General features: G+C 37.6%; 2 protein-coding genes and 1 long non-coding RNA gene across 4 annotated transcripts; 1 reads left to right on the forward strand and 2 right to left on the reverse strand.

Moving 5' to 3' along the window:
- Nucleotides 1–1,082: 1,082 nt before the first annotated feature.
- On the reverse strand, nt 1,083–1,899 carry LOC149270690 (uncharacterized). Of its 2 annotated transcripts, none has more exons than XR_016268584.1 (2): nt 1,361–1,899; nt 1,083–1,285 (listed from the first exon to the last, which is right to left on the reverse strand). It is a non-coding gene; the product is annotated as an uncharacterized LOC149270690 (long non-coding RNA). The 2 variants fall into 2 exon arrangements; XR_016268583.1 differs by having other exon boundaries at nt 1,083–1,302.
- A 6,538-nt stretch (nt 1,900–8,437) lies between these two features.
- Nucleotides 8,438–11,573, reverse strand: Sp7 (Serine protease 7). The gene is made up of 5 exons (XM_018000825.2): nt 11,387–11,573; nt 9,983–10,396; nt 9,812–9,920; nt 9,462–9,748; nt 8,438–9,017 (listed from the first exon to the last, which is right to left on the reverse strand). Exons 1-5 carry the CDS (start codon nt 11,505–11,507, stop codon nt 8,719–8,721), a joined length of 1,230 nt encoding a protein of 409 aa, XP_017856314.1. The 5' UTR covers nt 11,508–11,573; the 3' UTR covers nt 8,438–8,718.
- Nucleotides 11,574–12,448: 875 nt separating this feature from the next.
- LOC108609128 (uncharacterized) lies at nt 12,449–13,573 on the forward strand. The gene is made up of 3 exons (XM_018000827.2): nt 12,449–13,013; nt 13,078–13,200; nt 13,262–13,573. Exons 1-3 carry the CDS (start codon nt 12,598–12,600, stop codon nt 13,395–13,397), a joined length of 675 nt encoding a protein of 224 aa, XP_017856316.1. The 5' UTR covers nt 12,449–12,597; the 3' UTR covers nt 13,398–13,573.
- Nucleotides 13,574–23,060: the final 9,487 nt, after the last annotated feature.

Raw genomic sequence — 23,060 nt, forward strand, 5'->3', positions numbered from 1 at the left:
AAAATTTTTCAGTGTAATTAAAAATTTTTTTCTTTTCATTCATGTTTATATTTGCTGCATCAAAAAAACAAATCAATTCACAGAAATAATATAATAATATATAAAAATTAGAAAAACGCAAGAAATCCAAATCTTTATTCATTGTTGTATTAATTTTTTTTTTTTTTTTTTTTTTTTTTTTTTTTTTTTTTTTATTCAAATTTTTCCATATTTTTCTTTTTATTTCAATAAATTTAAACTTTTTCTTTATTCATTTTTTTTTTTTTTTTTTTTTTTTTTTTTTTTTTTTTGCAAATTATTGGGGACAAGGGCACATTGGGGTTAATCACTTACAGTTTTGTTTTTATTACTCCCGCGACGAAAGGCCTTTCTGCGTGGTCAGCTGTTAAGTGTAGAAATGGGGTATATTGGCGGGAAGGGAGGAACAACATGATCTTTAACTTTTTTTCTTTTTTTTTTTTTTTAGTTTAACACATAATTGATTTTTTTCTAGCTTTATTTTTGTTAATTATTATTTTTTTTTTTTTTTTTTGAATTTTTTTTTTTTTCTTACTTCAAGTTTTCTTTATAGGGTATTAACTGTGTGTGGATTCATTTTTTTCTTTTGATGCTGTACTTTGCTTTATGTTTCTTAGTTATTCATTTTCACTTATTTATTCAAATACATATATTTATTGGTATATATTTATTTATTGATATATATATGTATTTATTGTATATGTATTCACTTATTTATTCAAATACATATATTTATTGGTATATATTTATTTATTGATATATATATGTATTTATTGGTATATATATTTATTTATTGGTTCCGTTTTGTGTGCTATTTGTATAGGTTTTATATATAGTAATTATAGGTTTTATGATTGAGCTTGTAAACCACTAATTTTTCTGATTTCTTTAACATCTCTCTCGAAAAAAAATTTTACTTAGCACTTGCCGTCGGCAATTTAAATGTCTTGCACAAATTCTTTTCTTTCGCAGTTTTTTTTTTCTTTCACATGCAAATACGACTTTATTTCCAAATTTCTATTTCATTAGTTATTTTTTTTTCACGTGTTCAGAAATGCATATGGTTTTTTTGTTCACGCACTAAAGTTTCTTTATTTTGTTGGTTTTTTTTCGTTTTTTTTTTCCTGATGCAGCCCTTCCTCTCCCCCGTCGCTTCGGCGTTATGCTGCTCTGCCGGCTTTTTGTACCCTAACTTCCGCTTCAAGGTGACCCTTGCTGGCGCGAAGTTAGGGTATCTAATAAAGGAAAAAAAATGGACAAAAGTCCACTGAAAAAATGGAAAATCTTTTTTTTAATTACATGATTTTTTTTGTTTTCCTGAACACTCTTTTTTTTCACGTACCTGATATCTATATATATGTATATATATAAATAAATTTATATATGTTTTACATATATTTTTAGACGGGCAGCTGCGCGCTGCAAATTCAATGCAATTAAGTGCCAACAAAAATCAAACGCGATCGCTTTCACTTTCTTAATTATTGGCTTCGGGAGTTTTTAGTTTGTCAATTTTTTTTTTTTATTATTTGGTTTAGTTAAATTAATTATTTTTTTTTTTTTTACTTTAAGTTTTAAGCACAGCCAAACTGACTTGGTGATCTCGTGATGCCGGAAAAGAACTATTTGACCCATGTGGCTCTTTTTATAGTCCCACATTCCAGTCTCCTCTCTTCCTCTTCTTGGAAAGTGAGACGCGAAGATAGGTGCAATTCGCCCGCTGAGTCCCAAAGCTTTGAGAGTTTCTCTCAAAAGCTCGCTCTCGAGGCTCGCTTTTGGGCCGCTCAGCGGTCATTGCAGTGCAGGCGACACATTTGTCGCGAATGATATGCACTGCAATTATTTAGGTACAATAACTCTGCTACGACCATTACACAAGCTATATATATTGTATTTCGATATCTAAATATTACACTGTAAATACATCTGGACATGTTCAATTTTATTCAAGACCAGAATGTAACAAAACAGCTTTATTAAGTATTGTCCTTTTATAATAATAACAATTTGAATTTGTTTCATTTTCTTTTTCATTTCATTTATTTATATATATTAAAGCAAAACATAATTACAATTAAAGCTTTTCAATATCTCATCTAATTTGTTTGTCAATTTTAACATAGAAACATCTCATTTAGACTGATAAATTTTCAAAGCTCTATGCAAATTTAAAGAATAATAATTGAAATAATAGTTAATATATAATAGTTTAATAATAATTGGTATTCCAAATAGTGAACCTCACAATGGAATCTCTTCACACGTACAGAAATGTTTATTTCAATTTCCATAAAACGTAATTGAAAATCATTTCTTTATATATTTATGATATTTCCATGCACATTTACAATTGCTATAATCACATTTCGATTTATTTGTTTATTTCGCTCCCGATTCTGCTTTCAGCCGTCCAGCATATTGCTCCAGCATTCCCTATCGAGTTACACCATCGTGTGCTGGCCATAAATGTGCTACAGATGAAATGAATGCGGTTAGTAAGTATGTGTTACATATTTAACAAACAGTATTCCTGTGCAATCATTGCCAGCCAGGGTTTGTGAGGATTGCCTTTGCTTCTCCCGTTTTATAGCATAATTTTTATCATCTGCTCTTATCATGCGCTCTAGCCATAAACCTGCGTGAAAGGGTAGCTTGGTCTGTGAGTGTAGGGATGTAACGGGAATTCAAGTAAAATTAAAATATATCTCAAATAAGTTGATCTGAAGATATCCAGTGAGAGAAAAATGTAAATCAAATTAGGAATATGGAATTTAGAAGATTTAAGCAATTCATTGTATATATATATTATATATATATATATATATATATATATATATATATATATATATATATATATATATATATATATATATATATACATATATATAATATAAAGGAATAATAATTATATAAAATATAGAACAACATTAAAACTCATACAAAAACAGAAAATTAAAAGAAATAACAAATATTACTCGTAAATAATCTTATTTTATTGTGTTACTATACTCATATGGAATAATCCAGATCCAATAAAATATTCGGATTTTTTCTATTCATATATTGTGCCACATTTCTGTCTTTTGAACAGAATTTGTATTATTTTTGCATATCCTTAAATTGCAGTCATAAATTTACTTTTACATTTACATATTTTATAAGCAAAACTCGCTTTATTTATATGTGTGTCTAGCCCACATTTCGATCTATCAAATATGATTTAGTATATTTGCATACAACTCCACTCTCTCTATGCTCTCTACAGTTCTACAGCTCCTTAAACATTTTAAATCCTAATCCGAAACATTTTCGTACACTTTAAAGCTGTTGATGTTTAACCTGCTTAAGTGCGAAATATATGTATAGTTTCACTTCAAGTGCATTTCACACTTAACTTTTGATTATTTTTTAACTTCACTAATCGAGAAGAACATTTCATATATGTATATCTTTATCTTTTCCAGCTCTGTGTATCCACAGGGTAAATTGCAGTCATGCGTTGCCGACCTTCGAGTTTTTTATGCTCAATTTTCTCAACTACAACTCTTCTGCCGGTCTGTCTGTGTGAGAGCGTGTGCGTGTGTACAAGTGTTTGTGTGCTGCCATGGCGGTCCTTTGGTCGTAACTTGCGCTCAGGGCTCACAACACTCCAGTTTTGTGGCACTGCGAAATGCATTTCATACGCAATAAAAATACACTTGCCGAGTGGTTTTACAGCTCGACCGTTTCTTTTTGGCTGTCGCTTCTTTTAGCGCCGTTTTGCTATAATATTTCCTACTTATACAAACAAAAACCCCAAAAGTCACTCGCTCTGCTTTGCTCAGCTCCTTATGAGTGTGTGTTTGTGTGTGTTGTTGTTTTTTTAAGGAAATTTAATGAGCTACTTAATGTTGTTGTTCAAGCTCCGCTGTTGCAGTTCATTTTTTCAGTTTTTACGATTTTAACAAGTTGGTTGTTAAATAAATTTAAATTACGATGTCCCAGGCGCCCTTAGCACTGCTCCGCCCAGTTCATTATGATGTTGCACTAAATAAATAAAAAAATAAAAAAAAAGCCAGAGGGGAATAAGTGTAAATAAGTTCAATTCATGGAGTGTGCTGCCAATTTATTAACCTGGCCTACAAATACTTCATCATTTCAACAGCTCACCTTTATATACATATATTCGCTGAGTGCACAATATTAATATTTAATATAATTTCAATTTTTTTTTTTTTTTTTAATGCGAAATATATGGGCATGATATGAAAAGCTGCAATATCACGTTGTATGAATATTTACCTTAGGCCTTTGTTGTGCGTCGATGACTCACACTTTTGGTTTGATTTTTGAGGGTTTTGGTAATTGATGGCACTTAGGTCAGCTTTTGAAAAATTGAGAAGGAAAAGTGGAAAGATTTGCCAGAACGAATGCTGGAGCAAAGAGCGTTTCGAATACAATCTTTTCAATTCGGGATGGGTGGAGAGGTTTCTCTTAAAAAATAGTAATTTTCTGCAGTTTATAAAGGTAAAGAGGTTTTTTTTTAAGGATTTATTAATATTTATTTATTCCTTAGTTTTGCTTTGATTACTTGAGAGCATTTCTCCATAATTGTTTTTGCACAATGCTTTCATCGAGTTCTTAAAGGTCAACTCGAATAAAAGTTTCCTTTGGCCGCAGTCGAGAATCTCGAGTATGAAACTTTATTTGCTGCATGGCAAGTCAGAGCACAAAGAGCAAATAAAACTAAACAGAGCGGAACATTTTGCATGCCCTATGGCATTTTCTCTTGGGTTGTTTTAGGAGCTCTTTGCTATTTACTGGGGATCCATGACAATTCAGTTGCTCACGAATTCGTGATGCTCAATTTGGCAATGATTTATGTCGACTTTGACTAGACTTGGGTTTTGCCAGCTTCAAGTTTAAAGTTTCAGTTGGTACACAAATATTTGAGTAAACTACAGCTGATTCTAGCGTTATCGGAGCTTGGTGTTTTTAATTATGTTGGTCTAATTTGAGGGCGTCGTGCATTTAATTTAATTATTTCCAAAAATATTCATACAGCAAAAATACAAATAAAATGCATAATCAGCAAATTTCATTTCGATTGGGGCACAGGCAATCGCCGAATACAAATGAAAAGTAAATAATCATGAAATTGCATTGCTCTGCGAAATGAGAATCGGCAAATGATGTGGCGGGCCACTGTTCGGGCCGTTGCATGTTGCATGTTGCAATGGCAACAATCAGCAAATGCCATTGACAATCGAGGTCGAGCCCAAATCGCATTAAAGGAGAGCCAAGTGCCCAGAAGCGGTAATCAAATGTGCAGCATGACCCTATACAAACACATACACACACACACACACACACACACACACACACTCCATATAGGTCGTTCAAGGTGTGGAAAGAAGATTGAACAGCGAACTTTAAAGCGAAAATATTTAAGAGCCATACATTTGGTATGAGAAAATATGAAACAGTCGTGACTATCCATAAAAAAAAATAAATAAAATAAAATAAAATAAAAATAAAAATATTTTTCAATAATTTCAGAAAATATAAGAAGCTTAACAAGATTCAAAGAATAATGAAAAAATATATTATAGCAATTAAATTGTTCAACATGAATAAGTTTAAATTTAGGAAAGCGTAAAGAAACTTTAACACAATGAAATTAATCGCAATTAAAACTATGTTTTAATATGATTTAAATTATCATAAATATTTTTAGTATTATTATGAAATATTTTTAATTATATAATAACATTAATTATTTTATTATTAGCATTTATTTATTTGTTTTTGCTTTAACATTTTAATTACATTACATTTTTGAACTATCAACAAAATTCATTTTTTCGAAATGCTATTAATAAACACTTCATCTAATATCATACATATAATTAATATAGTTTTTTCCCATCAACAAGATATGATATAAATTGCAATTTCTATATATCTGGCCAATTTACAATTTGTCGCAATGGAAATCGATTTGGAAAACTGAAAATTCCAAACATGGTTTCTTTTCATTTTTATTTTTAGTGGCGTAAAAACGAAAATTGTTGCCAAAATCCACTTTGGCATTTTGACGGGCGTTTGAATCCGAAAATCGGGCCAAGCGACGAGTTTATTCAGGCCAAAGTCATAAATTGTAGCGAAATCGGGATTCGTTCGGGCGTTAGGCTGCGCTGCGCCAATGCTACAGTTCGGCTATGCATGTTAAATGAAATTATTGCAGCTTGTTTTCTTTCTCTATTTTTTTGTTTTTTTTTTTTTTTTTTTTGTCTTCTAACTGTCGCACATGGCGTATGCGTAACGTTCGCTCAATCCATCAATCAGCGCGGCATACTGCCTGAGGCTCATTTTATGTTGTGATATATTCTTTTTCTGGACAGCACAACAAACAAATTGACTTAGATTTACGAGAATGTTTGCGCTAGAGAGATTCTGTATGAATATGAGTGTGTGTGTGTGTGTAGCAGTTGACACAGTGGACAGAGGCTTTAATATTTGACAAAAGAAGCATTTGAGCAGCCTACTGAAAATATCAATATACTCGCAGTCAATTTCTGTGTAACGCTTGCCCTTATTTATGCTAGCATAATCGAAGGATATTCCCGAACGAAGTAAAAGAATTATTGGCTGCACAGAATAAAGATTGAGTCAGCAGACGAAAAGTCTTCAAAATCAACAAGCCTGCAGAAGAGCATAAGGCAAGAGAAAAGTATATTTAAGTGCAAGTTTAAGTCAAGACAAACGCCAATTTGCAAAGTTTGTAGACAACGAACGATTCAAGAATAAAGCTGAAAAAGGAATTTGCATTAAAACATAAACTTTGTGAAGTAGATGCATTAAATTTGACTTTTGCAACTCTTCACAATTTGAATGGGGCACGCAGAAGCAAGTTGTCTATTTATCTTTATGACTATATAATTATTATTCCTTATTATATTTCATAATATTTATTTTAAATTACATTAAGCACTCAACTGCCAATTCTAATATTTGTACAATATTTATTTCAGTTATGAACTCTGTCATCGACCAATAGCTCGCGGTAACTACTCGCCTATCTATGCTATGTGGATCTAAAGCGAACTCCCTGCTGAGGCGGCACTTATCTAAACGTATTTGCCAAACTTTGACTGCTTAGAGCTCCACGGTGTGTCGAGTGGATTACGAAGCAGGCTCGTTAACGGCCGGCGGCTATTTTAAATGTTGCAAACACAACTCAATTATAGCCTGGATACTGCCAGCCTTCCCCTACTCCTGCTAGCCACTCGTCTCCTCTGCTTCGCAGGCAATATCCAGGCAATTCGGTAGCTGCCATCACACAACATTTCACATGGCTCGCTCTTCGGGCCAATTGACGGCAGTCTGTCTGACCAGGTGTAACTCACTTTTTGTGTGTGTGTGTGTGTGTGTGTATGTGTACGTGTGCGTGTTAATTACATTTGGCTTGCATTTGTGTAAAGTTGCCCAAAATTGAATTACAAGTTTTTGCCAGCATTTAGGCAAAGTGTCTGTCTGTCTATGTGTGTATTTGTGTGTATGTGAGCTTTTTTCGTTCGTTTTTCTTTTGTTGTTTTTGCTGGACGATTTGGCCACACATGGCCCGAGCCTGAAAACCAAAACTTTTCAGCACGCAGCAGTGTGTCGAGTTGTTGGCAACAGTTGGGCCAAGTTGCCAAACTGATAGCTAAAAAGCTTCAAAGCAGCCGTTTTTAACTGTTTTCCAAAATTTATTAAATAGTATTTAGTACGTGTAGAAAAAACTTTATTTAAATTAAATCAATATGAAGATGGGCTGAGGTGAGGTGTCTCTATATTTGCTGCCGGCTTAAAGGCTTATATGCTATGATTCACCTCCTTTTAGCTACTTCTAAATATTTACAACGTATTAAATGAATTTCAGTTTAGCACCCCGCTTATTTCCACTGCGTAGTAATTGGCACTATTGATAAGTATATACATATATCCTAAAGTCTCTCAAGCAGTCCTTGAGTATGCTTTTCTACATCGCCTTTGCCTTAGCTATTCGCTTCCCTCTCTGAGCTGAAAGCCGCTAATGGTAGTTCTTACTTAATGCACTAAGTTTCATAATTAGTTGCCAGACAGGAGTCTCGAGTAGAGCTTTACCAATCAATGCCTGACTGTAGGGCTGAGAACTCCTCTTCTGCGCCTCCTTCATCTTTTTCTGCTTCTTTTTCGTCTGCTTTGCGCTCTCAAGGATTTCTGTTCATTGTGCAGCTTAGCTTACCTCATTTGGCTGCATTTCCTGCAGGCCTCATTAACCTTTCGCGCACAGCCCATTCATTGTCTACTTTGTTGGGCCACTGCCACGCCCACCCATTACGCAACGCTAACAAACAATTTAATCGGGACAGCGGGCGCCGCTCTCTGGACGCCAAGTGCAAATAATAGAAATTCATTGCCAAATTGCATAGAAAATCGTGGCGAGCACAGGCAAGGACTCGGCGCCGCGGGCAACCAGCTTGGCACCCAAAGTAACTTTCTGAGGCAGCGTTTTAATTACCGCAAACGGCGGCAGTAAGCGCATTACGTATACGCCGCGTTCCAGCTGCCGATAAAATCGCATTTAACGCAAGTTAATTAAAATGCGCGCACTGCGCTCGCACACTCTCTTCGTCTTTTACTATTTAATTAAAACTTAATTTTACAATAGCTGCACTTCTCCTCGCAGTTGCCTTCTCACGCACGAATCGTATTCTCGATCCAGTCGATGTAGTCCGAGACGCGTGTGTACACCCCCGGCCACCCCTCCAGCCCGCAGCGGTTGCCAAACGAGACGACGCCCTCCAGGTACCACGCCTGCCTGAAACGCATCAGCGGCCCGCCCGAGTCGCCGTCACAGCTGTCCCGCGAGAACTCGCCGCCGGCGCACAACTGCGAGCTGATCACGTTGATTTGCCGCGTTGCGAACTTCTCCATGCAGTAAGTGGCGCTTGTTACCGGCACATCCAGTCGCTGCTTGACATTACTCTGACGACCTGAAAGGCAGCGAGGAGGTGTGATTAGTTATCTGTACCTGTATCTGCATCTGCATCTCCATCTGTATCTCTATCTGTATCTCTATCTGTATCTCTATCTGGATCTCTATCTGTATCTCTATCTGTATCTGTATCTGTATCTGTATCTGTATCTGTATCTGTATCTGTATCTGTATCTGTATCTGTATCTGTATCTGTATCTGTATCTGTATCTGTATCTGTATCTGTATCTGTATCTGTATCTGTATCTGTATCTGTATCTGTATCTGTATCTGTATCTGTATCTGTATCTGTATCTGTATCTGTATCTGTATCTGTATCTGTATCTGTATCTGTATCTGTATCTTATCTGTATCTGTATCTGTATCTGTATCTGTATCTGTATCTGTATCTGTATCTGTATCTGTATCTGTATCTGTATCTGTACCTCTGTATCTTACTTACGTTGCAATGTGCGTCCCCAGCCGCTGACAACGAGCATTTCGTTGTCGTTAATAGCTGATCGAACGCTGGACAGGGGCAGACAGATGGGCTGGATGTACTCGTTGAGCTGGACAGGTGAGCTGAGACGTATGAGCGCGATGTCATGATGACGATGACGACTGCTGGCATCATATTGTGGGTGCGGAATGGCCTCTTCAACGCCCAGCTCCAGCACGGGCTGATTGCAGTCACCCATCACGCAGTCCACATCAGTGCTCAGATCATATTCACCCAGTCGCACGCGAGAGCTGAGGGGAATTCGAAATAGTATTAGTTCCAAGATACTGCCTTGGGTAAACTTCTGCACTTACAGTTGTCCCACCTCTGTCTCGATTTCGCCCGTCACGCAGTGGGCAGCGGTCACGACATAGCGATTGTTTATCAAACTGCCGCCGCAGTTCAGAAGTCTTTCGCCACTGCCTGTAGGTGGAGACGTGATATATTAGAAATAATCTGACGAGATGGAACTATGTGACACTCACGACTTCTATATTCCAGCAGTGCCATCCACACAAAGTCATCTAAAGCCGTATCGTTGCCATTGTAGATCCGATTGTGGAAGGAGTTCGGTCCACATGCGGGAGCACGCGGCAGCAGATTTCCACCCTGTCCAGGGCTCGGATTTGTGATCGGGATTGGTCTTCGTGTTGTTGTTGTGGTTATCTCCATTGAACTGGCTGTTGTTGTTGTTGTTGTTGTTGTTGCAGACTGAAAATTGATATCTCGAGTGCAGCAGACATAAGGCAAGCGGCCGAATCCATTCTCACATTGTGATTGCCGCAGAAAGGTGCGCTCGTCGTTGCTCAGCTGCAACTTCTGCAGCACATTCAGAAGAGGCGGACAGTCATAGAGCGATATGCAGTAGCCCACATTTTGATTTGGATTCCGACAATTCACTGCAATGCAAGCGAGGATAATTAAAGTGATGCAAATTAAGTTATTGTTGAGTTGGAGTTAAATGAAAGCAGTTTAATTTAAATATGATAAATGATAAGCTTGTGAAATTGTGTAGGTAAATTTGTATAGGACGAGCATAGATAATTAAAATTGGTTTTCTAAGACAGCGTAATCACAAATACTAAGAGGATGCGATGGAGCTTTCTCAGAAACTAATATTAATTTTTTTTTTTTTGGTAAACATATATACAAAAGTTGCATGTCTTAAGTTCCAGTGTTTTCAATCATGATTTATTTATTTAAGAAACTTTGTAGCACACGCGTTCGTTTCTGCCTAGCTAACTCTTAATTGATAGTGTAAACTCTGTATATATTTTATATTTGAAATTTATTTGTATATTTCAGTCATATATATAAATATTTTCCTGAATTACCCAATTAGTCAGAACTTTGCAGTTAAATAAATAATTGCTCTCAATTATATTAATGTATGCTGATTATTGGAAATACAAATAGCCCAGAGTAACTAGACCTATATTTGCGTAAGATAATTAATTGATTAAATGCAGAATTCAGTTTAAGCATCAATTAAAATATTTATAATAAATGTGGTAAATTATAAATGTACTTTCTAGTTTAATGCAATTGTTATCAATTAAATGATTCAAACAATTATTTCCTGTATTTTATACACATATTAATAAATATACTATAGTTGTGCAAATACAATTTACGAATTGCCAACAAACAGCGGCCAAGCAAGTTTGTTATATTCATAAATATTCATATTAAAAACGAGGCGCCACAGCGTGTAAAGAACGCACGCCAATAATTAAATATAATTAATGGTGATCTGATAGCCGGAGATGGGGATTGGGAGAGCGGCGCTGATCGAGAGTCTTAGAGTCAAGTTCACACAGCGGATGATTCACTGAAAACCCGTAACGCGCAACGCGCAATTGTTTTATTTTAATTTTTGCTTTACTAACTTTGTGCGTTAGCTGGGCTGTGCAGCACCGCGATGATGAGGAATCCCAGAAATGGAAACATTAATATAATTGTGGGAAATAACACACAAATGCCTATGACCAAAAAATCCAAAAATCCCATTCAGCGTAATACGTGTGCGAGCCGACCTTGACGCGGTCACTAATCGCGGCGAACTGATCTGAGCAACAGCTGTGACAGGTCTTAAATAGCCGCTGACAACGCTGGGAGAGCTTTGAAGCGACTCTTCGTTCGATCCGTGAGCGTCGATTTCGTGTGAGTGAGTGAGACGGGGCTTATGAGAGAGTGCAAGCTAGAATGTCGATAGAGTGCTGACAAGCTGAGAGCGTGAACAAGAATGGAAGTGGAACGTGGCAGTGGAAGCCGGAACAGCAGCTGGATTGCAAGCGTGTCAAGCGGCAATGAATTTGTATATTAAAAAGTGCGAGATATAATGGAAATGGAATGCTAAAGTAGAGGAAGGAAACAGCTATCGAGCTGTCAGTCGAATGTACACAAGTCAGAGCAAAAAGAATAAGAGAGAGAGGGAGAGAAAAGGAGCGCGTAAAACGGTTCAGTGCTGATAGCGAAAGTGAAGTACAGCCGCTGCACTGCACTAAATTAAATAATATTCGAGAGGAAATGTAGATAAAACTTCGAAAATTGCATTTACGAGTATATCGTTTAAGTATGACAGACGTAATTAAACGAAACGTTTGGACAATTTATAAAAGACTTCATGTGAATGCATACTATTAAAGGCATAAATTCTTGTCTCTAATAATAATCTTAAATGGGATTGAATATTGATTGAATTGAATTGGTAGAGGCGGTGCCAGTTAGTTCACTTTTAGATAGCATCGGGCATATTTATTTTTCTATTTTTGTACAAATTTTATATGACAGTATTGGTAATGCGCGCTGTTAAGTGTAAATCCTAAAAATGGTTTTGTTCTATTTGCTTAGTTTTTAGCCAAATTTTAATATGCATTAGGATTCAGAGCATCTTCAATTCGCTCTCGATTGGAGCTTTCTTACTTGATTTAAATTGACAACTCAACTGGTCAAACCTAGGCTTAGCTGGCCTTGTGCTAATACTCAACAAACACAACACAATACACATAACATAAGAAAGAAAACAAAAAAAATATACATATTCTATATACAGTATTATTGTATACGGGCACATACATATTAAAAAATATAATTCAAAATGGAGTCTGAGGACAGATCGAAGGAGGTAACTGATGACAAATCCAAAGACACATTGGATGACAAGTCAAAAGAAGGAACTGATGAAAAGCGTAGAGAAACAACCGATGAGAAGAATCGCGCTGTATCTGAAGTCAACTCCATGTTGCTACTGGGCACAGCCTCCTCGCGCGCCAAGTCCATGTCCAAGTTGTATACAGGAAATAGTCCGCTCGCCTTGCGTCGCACCACTACTATTCAGGTGCCGAATGTGGACGTGAACAAGTCGCTGCATCGCTTCAAGCACCGCAACCCGAACGACCCGCCCAGACCTAAAGTCGAGATGGATATGATATTATATGATGAAAAGTACAAGCCCAACGATACTCCGGATTTGTATGACCGTGAGCCCAGCTTCCGGAAATTCAAGATACCCTAGTAAGTGTAAGTATAGGAATCTTAAGAGCATCGCGAGTAATACCTGTTCATGATGCTCACATAGTCCGATGATATGCGCCAAACGATATCAGGACTCGATTAGGGCATACGAAGCGCAACTGGAGCACGAGATCAAGCAAAATATTGACTTCCAAAGAACTGCATCCGATGCTTGTTATTTCATGCGGTAATTACGAATAGCTTTTAAACCTTCTTAATCATTTATATAATTATACTTTCCCGTGCAGTTGTGTAGCTTATACGACATTTTGGCCCCCATTGCACAACATGACCGAGGTGAAGCATACGTCCAAAAACTTCTTTCAGCTCACCAAAAAGGAAAAATGGCGCCTGAACAACATTATGAATACAGATATAATATAGCTAAGCGATAGGTCATTCGATACTTTTCTATTTTGCATATTCGAATCGGGAATGTGCACTCCAATAAGTCGACGAACGCTGAGAGTTATCAGACGAAATCAACAGCCGTCATATAATAATGCGAAACATAAATATGTACTGACTCTTAAGCTATAAATATACACGTGCTCGAACAAGTAGTCGTTTATTTATGGGATTTCCCAACGATTGCTGGAATTACTGTACATTTAGCAGCATTACAGCAGCAAATAGCAGACATTTTAGACATTTCCCATCAATATAGTTAAGACGTATTAACTGAATGACAATCTTGACTATTTCCAGCTTATATTGCCACTGAGCCCTGTAATTTCCTAGCTCAAATAACTTCTAGCATGTCATGCATATTACAAGGCGAAGCAGGAGCAAAGGCTAAACTTTGATAGAAAAAAAAGCATTCTTATGCAGCTTTTGCATTTTGCCTGTTGCCATCGAACCGAAGCAAAGCGCATCGGATCAGTTGCTAGCCATGGTCCAGTTGCAGCTGGTCCCTCTCGGAATACTCTTCATTATTTGAGCAGTCGGCCTGCCTTTTCTCCACTTTTTTGTCCACTGTCGTAACAGTTGGATTGTCCTTGTAAAAGTCATGAGTATTAATACTGATGCCTAATCAGATAGGGAATCTTTTAAGAATTTTTCAAAGAAAATATTAAATTAATAGAAAATTCCTATATGAAAGAAGTTATTGATCCAATGAAAATAAAATTAAAAAATCATGTTTAACATGTACCAGAAACCATCTAAGTACTGTTGGCACGGTCTAAAGGTGTACCAACTAAGCATACTAGATAAGTTTTATATATTTTATATTTATAAATATAGTATTATTTACTTAAAGTGAATTATTTTATTTTATTCTCTTGTGAAATGAGTGTATAAGGAAATCAAAAAAAAAGAAAACAAATCTTTTATAATATACTATATTAAATATTAAATAATATTCCATGTAAAATTTTCTCTGAAGTAATCTAGCTTATTATTGAAACTAATTTGTTTTGCCTAACTCGTAGTTTGCTTAAATGACTTTTCGATATTTCCTTTTAGATTATACATACACAATTTTTTTTCATGTGAGCGATAAATCATAAGTTTACACTTGACTATTGAGAATGTTAGTCCAAATATGCCCCATATCCTTTTGCACTCTTATAGCTAATGAACTGCCTGCAGGGTATGCGTTAGTTCATCAATTACGTCACCCCCACTTGTTGTCGTTTGCTTGTGTGCGTAGTGTGCCGCCTGTCGGGCCGGGCATTCATAGTTTGATGTCCGGCTTGCACTGGCAAAGCTGTAAAAGCAAACACGTGACTCCACAGCTTAGCCGACTGCTTGAGCCTAGCCTGGGCGCATTTTTCAACTAACTAGGTACGGGCTGGCACCGCTTGCTCAGCGGCTGATACTTTGTTGTCCTGTCGCTTGCTTCCATGACATTTTTGCCATGTTTGCACCGCTTGAGGACAGCGACTGACGCTTCTATTGTCCAGCTCTATGCCAATTTGTTGTAGTTCTTGTCTTTGTTGTTGTTGTTGGCTTTCGGTGTCCTTTTTGTTTTGTGTGCTGGCTTAGTTCGGGTGGCGTTTGCCATTTCATGGCTGTATTCACTGGCTTTCAGCACTGTTGTCACTTGTTGGCCCCGCCCCTAAATGCCTGCTGCCCCTGTTGACTGTTGTGCTGCCGTTGCATTGTTTGATAATTTTCCTGCTTGCTGCAGGGATTTCAGTATCTGCGCCCCGGATGCGGCTCGGCAATGCTAAAACTTGTTGACCGTTGCAGCAGCCTACTCGGATTTAGTAAAAATTCTGCCTACGGCTATAGAATGCTGCATGCCTCATGCTGCATGCAGCATGCAACACGTACAACTTTTATCAGCATAATGATGAAATTACAGCCGCCCTTAGAGCAGATGTTGGGTATCGGCGCGTTGGCGAATTGCCTCGTTCGCAAACAGCTTTTGCTGCAAAGTTTAAGCAAAGTTTTAACGCCCTTCTGACAACAGTTGATTTAGCCATAATGTAGCTAAAAACCCAGCTATATGATAATAGGCAGCTAAGGGGAAAATACTTTTTCTTTGAATTTTAAAATAATGTGAGCTAGGAAAACTATTAGAATATAATAGAACATTAATCAAGTTTTGATATTCATTGAAATAAAAAATATATATTAAAAATTAAAAGTAAAATTCTCTAATAAAATCATTAAGAAACTGTTAATTCATTCGATGCCTTAAAACTCATTAATTTAATTGAGATTCTGTGTCGGTGCCTTTCCATCGTCGCTTGGCATAGCTACGTGTCCTTGAGAATGGAAAAGTCAAAGATGATTTCAGTGCTGTCTGTTAAGTTTTCTGGCTGATAATTACGTGTGTCAATCTGATGTCAGAGAGCTGGCCTGATAATAGTAAATCAGGCTGCGCAGCTGACAGCCATTGGAGGCGACTTCAATTATGAAAAAGTCCGAGTTTTAATTAGTAAACATATTTCCAGGCAGCACACCTGCCCACACACCTGAATTGACTGCTGCAATGTTTACATTAAAAGCAAAACGAGTTCAAATTTATAACTCAATTTGCATGCCTTGTTATTTTTGTATTTTTGCTTGTTTTGTTTTGCCTTTTAAACTGCAGTTTTTCCGCTATCGCACATAAATTGAGCGCCAAACAACAACAGAACAACCGGGCGCCATGCAAGAAACAACAAGCAAAAATATTCAAATTAGCCCAAAGGACACCCAAATACAACAGGCCACACACACACACGCACACAGAAATGGACATGTTTATCTAGTGACCTTTTAATTTGAATTTGACCAAGAGCGGGTAAAGCCAAGCGAATTAATGAACTAAAAAGAATGCAACAAAAGCCGGCATCCAGCCACTGGAACCGCCGCAACCACACCCGGAGCCACTGAAGCCAGCTCCGGCAAACACATGTTCAATTAGGTAAATGCGCATTTGGACGGACATTTTTACGGGCAACGGTGCGTATGTGTAATTTGTGAAATGCATAACTCTCAAGCCTGCCACATGCAGTTTAATTAGTGTTGCGTAACGCCAAAGCATAATCATACTTTCAAGTGCTGCACAACGTCAACTACGCCAACTGACCTCGCCGAATTTCCAGCGCCAACTTTTCCGCACGACTATTTAAAATTAAGTTTCAATTAGCTGTGCAGCGAGCCATACGAGTCGCCGTTTTCCATTGTCATGTGGTGCTAAATGCATGGGACAGGTATAGTGTGAGAGAGCGAGAGGTGAAGAGTGGAGAGTGGGCAGACGCAAAAATAAAATTTGCAGCTAAAATTTCGGCGGAATTTTCCTGCACTTTATATTAAAATGCTGGTTACCCTGGTTTATTTTGCGAAAGTAATTAATAGTAGCACACAATCAAATTGATATTTCGTGAAAGGACAGGAAGTCGCAATTTTTGTACACGGCTTTCAATTTATTGTGCTTTTGTATACTGTTTTCAGTTGTCATATCCGTTTAAACAAATTTTGAGTTTAGGCTTATTATAAATATCAGGAGCTTCAAACTTATTAAACTCTTAAAAGAAAATTATTCTAATTTTTTATAATATAGATTTATCTTTTATTATTATATAAATATTGAGTTTTAAATAAATAATCTGTAAATTATGACACAATGCTCAAAATAAATTCGATAAGAATTTAACACAATTAAGCCATGCCAAACATTTAAAATCAAGCTAAAGCGTTTAGCTGAGCACCTGATTAAAGCACCAGCTTAATAAGCACCTATATTTTCATATATATTTTTGCTCTCACTCACTCCCAGCTTACTGCGCTTAATGTCGTATGCTAATTTCCGCAACGCATTTTAGACAGCACTACGAAACCATGTAAATATGCCCGCCTGGCGATTCGATTAGCATTTAGTGCTACGCACGAGCAGCAGCAGCAGGAACAATAATTGTTAAAACAAGTAAAACAAATATAGAGGGCAGTTTTACAGACATGTCGTAATGAAAAGAACAACTAAAAACCCATTAACCCACATTTATGCACACTTTAATGCCTCAACATGCATGGCACTCAGCTGTCGGCCATGTGTCTGTGTGAGTGTGTGTTACAACAACACTGCGCTGGCCACTTGTGTAGACTTGAAATGCATTTCACTGTCGTACAACCTTTTCATTTGCCAGCACCAAATCCCCAAAGAGCAAATGCTGACTAGGACACCAGTCAACACTAGTCAACACTGGCCGACAAACAACAACAAAAACAATGGCTAAGGCAACAACTACAATCATAACAACAACAATATCAACAAAGCCTGCCAAATGTCGCATGCAGGCCAGTCGCAGGCTCTGCCGCATGCTTTATTAACATTTGTTGTGCCAAAGCGTCACAAGTGGCACTTCAGGCCGTTTCCGTGGTGCGAGCAGTGCGGCAAGCAATGTCTGTCTCGTTCTGGCCGCGCAAGCAATAGCTCGCCGCACTGCTCGCACAGCTAAGAGCTGGTCTGCACAAAAGAGCAACGCTTAAGAGAGCGAAAGCTCTGCCGCTTCGGCCTGCACAGCCGAAGTGCGTGTCGGCCGAGCTCAGTCTCGTTCGTCGCTTCGTGACGAGCGCTCAACAGCGGCACACACAGCGGTATGCTAAGAGTTTTCTTCCACTTCTTTTTACGTCGCATTTTTGACGTGTCGCAACATAAACTGAATGCAAAACTGAAACTTTCATTTGGCTATTTGCTTCGAGGCTGGCTGCGAAGCGTAAAATTGATAGTAGTTGATGCCAAAGGGCTGGCCAGGCCCAGAGTCCGACCATACATAAACGCATTGACATAGTTGTGGGCATAGTTTTTTGCTCCTGCTGCGGGGCAACGTCAATGGCCCGACTCAAAGTTGGGCACGCCCAAAGTTCCTCGTCAAAGTCGTTCAGGTGTGCTACAAAAAGCGAAACTTTGTCTGCCAACTGCAGTTGCACTCTGCAGCAGGCAGGTGGCACGCGAAACGAAGAAGCTGAATGTATTTATTTTTATAGCTGTTCATTAGTTGGCAGTTGCCATAATTTCAATTTTATGGCTCCGGCTAAGCGAATAAGCCGAAAGGATTTCAGTTCATTTTTACTAATATCACATTTAGCTGCAAATTGAGGCTGTGGCTGTAAAATGTGTATATTACTCATACGCCACGCATGCCAGCCCAGAGAAAAGTAAATTCATTAAAAGTCTTTTATTTACCATCTTCTAGAAGATGACTTTCGAAATTTGCGAAAACTCATATTAATATGAAGCCAGCCTAATTAGATTCTATGAAAGTATTTCTCATATGGGCCATGTAGGTGAAATTTTACATATCTCTTGTGTAGAGCAAACATTTGCTTACTCAGCCTCTTTTGAAGAGGAAATTCAGGTTTGGGTTTCCCGGTAAATTGATGCCAACTTATCATACGAAATTAGACTTGGCAAAAAAACGGCCAATATCATTGAATTCTAATACATAGGTCCAACAGAGCACGTAAGCAGCTTTGCCTGCAAAATGCAATTGATTTATTCAATTATTTATGCAAATAGTCTTTGGTTCGAGCATCGAAATTAAATTAGAAAATAAATAGAGGTGAAACATGCTGACCTCTTAACAGCATTTAACTTTGGCTGAATTATGTTTGTGGCTTTTTAATAGCTAAATTTATTGGATGTTTTTCTTGCAGAGTGCACGTGTGTAAACTCTGAAGCATGAGTTATATATGTATAAAAATATATATGTATATATCTATGAATGTTTTTTGTACTATTCAGACTTTGCAAACACGCAGAATTTCAGAAGTCATAAATTCAACGCTTTGCTCCAAAAAGTAGACAACAGTTTTCTACATTTTTTTTTTTTCCCAGACTGCCACGTGCAGTTTTTCCATTTTTTGGCTCCGTGACTTTTCCGTTCTGCATATGGAAGAAGCCAGCAAACACACAGGCAAACACAGAGAGAGAGAGAGGTACAGAGGTAGAGTGGAAGAGGTAGTCAAAGAGGGAATGTTGGAAACGGAGCCGAATTCTGGGGCTGACTGTGACTCCTGGGCGGCAGCAATTGCAGCATATTTAGCCGCTTGTTTTGAAAACTCTATTTAATTTTTCTGCCGCTTTCATCTCGCTCTCTCATTCTCTTTCGGCTTTGTGGCACGCGTTTTGTTGCACTTTAGCTGGATCCTTTCATTTGCCAGCGCGTGCATTTTTCAGCTGGTTTTTTGCTCGGCTGCGTGTCAGCCAGAGGGGGGCGCTGCATGAGCGAGGAATGTCCAAACGATTTTCAGCATTTAATTTAAGTTACAGCGCAAGCTGCTGAGATTTATTACTGACCCTTAGCAGGACTCCAGGCGTTTCGGCCAAGTAGCCGTGCGGCCAGAGCTGCCTATACGTTCTGTTATTCCATTGTTTCTCTTTTCTCTTCTCGTCTACTTTTTTTTTTTTTTTTTGTATATTTTTCGCCAACCCAAACTGAGCTGTGCAGCAGACAATATGAGCTTTGGGGTCCTTTATTTCTGCACTGGAGCCTTCAGCGCGTTGCAATGAGGGACAATTGTTTTCCATGGCGCAGCAAGCGCTGACTGAGACTGTTGCAACACAGCGTTGTCCTTTTATTTTAACTATGAAATCAGTTTACGTTAACTTTAATTTGCAAATTAAGTTTTTGGAAAATTCTTGAAATTAACTAGATAGTGTTTTTGCAAATATAATTATATATATTATTTATATTTATACTTGTCAGCTGTTTGCTTTAAAATTAATAAATACAATTTTAAAATTATAGTAAATACAAACTTCACTAAACGTAAAGAATGTTTTAGTTTATTTTATTTTATTTCTAATTATATTTGTCAGATTTAGTAATAGAAAGTAATCAAAAAAAAAAAAATAAATAAATAAATAAATAAATTTTTTATTCATGTTATTTTTTCAATTTTTAAATTTTCAAATATTTCAATAATTATTTATTATGCATTCCATATTCAGTTTTTTCTTTTCTTTTTATTATTAGAATATTCGAGTTTACATTCACAGCCCTATGTTTCATATGCCAAAACCATTCGCAATTTATCTTCAGAATTTTTGTTGCCTTGCCTTAATTCATATCAGCCAAGTCGTTTCTCAACTGTAACACACTTGACCCAAACTGTTCGCACTGGTGCTGCTGGTGCCAGAGAAACAAAAATGCGGTCCTTTCCTTTCCATGCTGCAGGATGTTGGGTGTGGCAAGGCGGGGAGGAGGCGAAGCGAGTCGATCGCCTGACCAACTTACGCCCAAAGTTCGGTTCAATAAATTAAACCTAAACAATTCATTTGGTCGAAATGGAAAGGCGTGTGTGCTGCCTGGCAACATCGTCGCATACTCCGGGGACCAGCCCCAGCCCCACCCCCACTGGGTGGTTGGGCGTGAGAGGACACAGGGAGCAATCGAGCGTCTGTGGCAATAAAGCAGCAAGCAGTTCTTAGTTTGCTTGCAGTTCAAGCGGAAACCACATAAATGCGGAAATGATAAAAATGCCTGCAAACATGTTGTCAAAGCGTTTGCGATAAATTGCATTGGCGTTCAGCAACTACTCCCAGACTCCAGATTTCAGACTCCAGACTCCACCTGCACGCCCCTGACTGCCTTGCCTTGCAGGCAGCGCATTGAGACAATAAAATGATAATAAAAATAGCACAAAGTGAAGCACTGAAGAGGACAATGATGAGAAGCTGGGAGCAAAAGCATAAGCCAGCACCAGACTATTCAATATAAACACATACACAAACTATAGCTATATATATGTATTTGTATATATGTATATAGACACATGCAGCGCTTTAGTCTATTGGCCCTCGCCCTGGCTGCGCGTTTAATGAAATTGTTTTACACTCAATTGACTTGGCCAACTATAAAAAGGAATGAAAACAAAAACAAAGCAAAACACAAAACAGCCAACATTCAGCTGGATAAAAAGGGCAGCTGCATGGGAATCAACATAACGACAATGGGTCACTTGTCCTTGCGTTGTCGAGGACCAAACGAACAGCTGATATTTTTCAAGGTAAAGTGATCGCCCAGCTGATACGCTACGGTGTATGATGGAGTATTAATGCGTCGATATCTGTAGGTAGACATGTAAGGGTTTCTACTCATGTAAAAATAATTCGTGGCTTTCTTCCTCTGATATAGAAATTTGAAGAAAATGTTGGAATAATTTCCGAATGCAATGAGCTTTAATTTCAGAAGGTCTATATACTTTACAGGGAGAACGCAATTTATGCTCGTAGGATACCAATTAAAGTACCTCTCATTACTCTTAATGACTTGTTATTTTGTAACATTCAGATGACCTAACAATTAAAACAATATTACAATTACAGCAGCAATGATTAAACTCTTGATTAAAATTTTTTTTTAATTATTTAGAGAATAAGCAATAATGGGAATTTAAATATAATTACATTTTTTCTTTGCTTTTTTTTTTTTTTTAAGTTTTACCACATATATAAGAAAATATAGTTTGTATAATTTGTAATTACATTTATTTTTTGATTATTCCTAATAAATATTCTTTACATATGTACATATATATTAAATTTAAAAATATATCAGCTTTGTTCTTACATAATACAGAATTATTTACATTGTCATTGAAAATGCCTTCACAGGCGACGTGTCAAATGACAGCTTAGCTCAAAGTACTCTGTGATTTTTGCTCACTCAACACGCACAGGGCACTGAGAATTCTCCGAGCTGTGTCAATCAGGTTCGCTGTTTAGCTCTCAGCTTTCTATTCCCAGATGCGTGTCCCGAACTGTCGCCTTAAAATTAGCCATCCTCAAGAACCCAACATTGGGCTAAGCTTTGACTTTTACGATAACGATGTGGAGGGTGGCACGAAGCAGGGGCGGGAGCAGGACTGGGACTGCAGGACTATAAGCTGTTTCTATTACATTTGCTTATCTGCATGCGGCTCACATGGGTGTGTGTTGGTGTGTGTGTGTGTGTGTGTGTGTGGCTGTAATGCAGTAATAATCATTTGTTCGTTAGCGAAATAACTGAGTTGACCTTGCCATAGCATTTACCGAGATTGCTGAGATTATTTTGAATTGGTTTCGAGCACAACAAAAGGCATACATCCTCGACTCGCCTCGACTTGCCTCGACTCGACTCGACTTGGAGTTGACCTTGGCTCGCAATGAAGTTATCAAGCGAAAATTGCTTGTCATACGCATTTTTCTATTCGGAAAAGGGGCCGGGGCGGTGGGTGTGTCTGGCTATGAAAATTATAAACTTAGTGTTGGGAAAAATTGAATTCGACTGGCATTTTCAGCTGCTGTAGAAGTAGACAAATGCTTATGGCTTGGTCGTGTTTGGCATCTTTTGACAAAGGTCAAAATAAATAAATCAAATATTTAGGCGACATTCGTTTTATTCAAATTGAAAAGGCATTGAATCACCGAGGCTTACATTGCGCTACTCTGATGCTGAAATCCCAGAAAAGAATGGAAGGCCCGACGGAGAGACAGACTGACAGCCAGGCCGATAAATATCTATGGCGTCGATTGCATTACGCATACGACATGTTGCCAATAAAAATGTTTAGGGAAGTGACAAAGAGGTTGAGGCCACAATCGAACAACTGGGACTCAGAGACAGC

This window comes from Drosophila arizonae, chromosome 2 (genome assembly GCF_054131065.1).
Source record: "Drosophila arizonae isolate 15081-1271.41 chromosome 2, UAZ_ARI_1.0, whole genome shotgun sequence".
Classification (NCBI taxonomy): domain Eukaryota; kingdom Metazoa; phylum Arthropoda; class Insecta; order Diptera; family Drosophilidae; genus Drosophila; species Drosophila arizonae.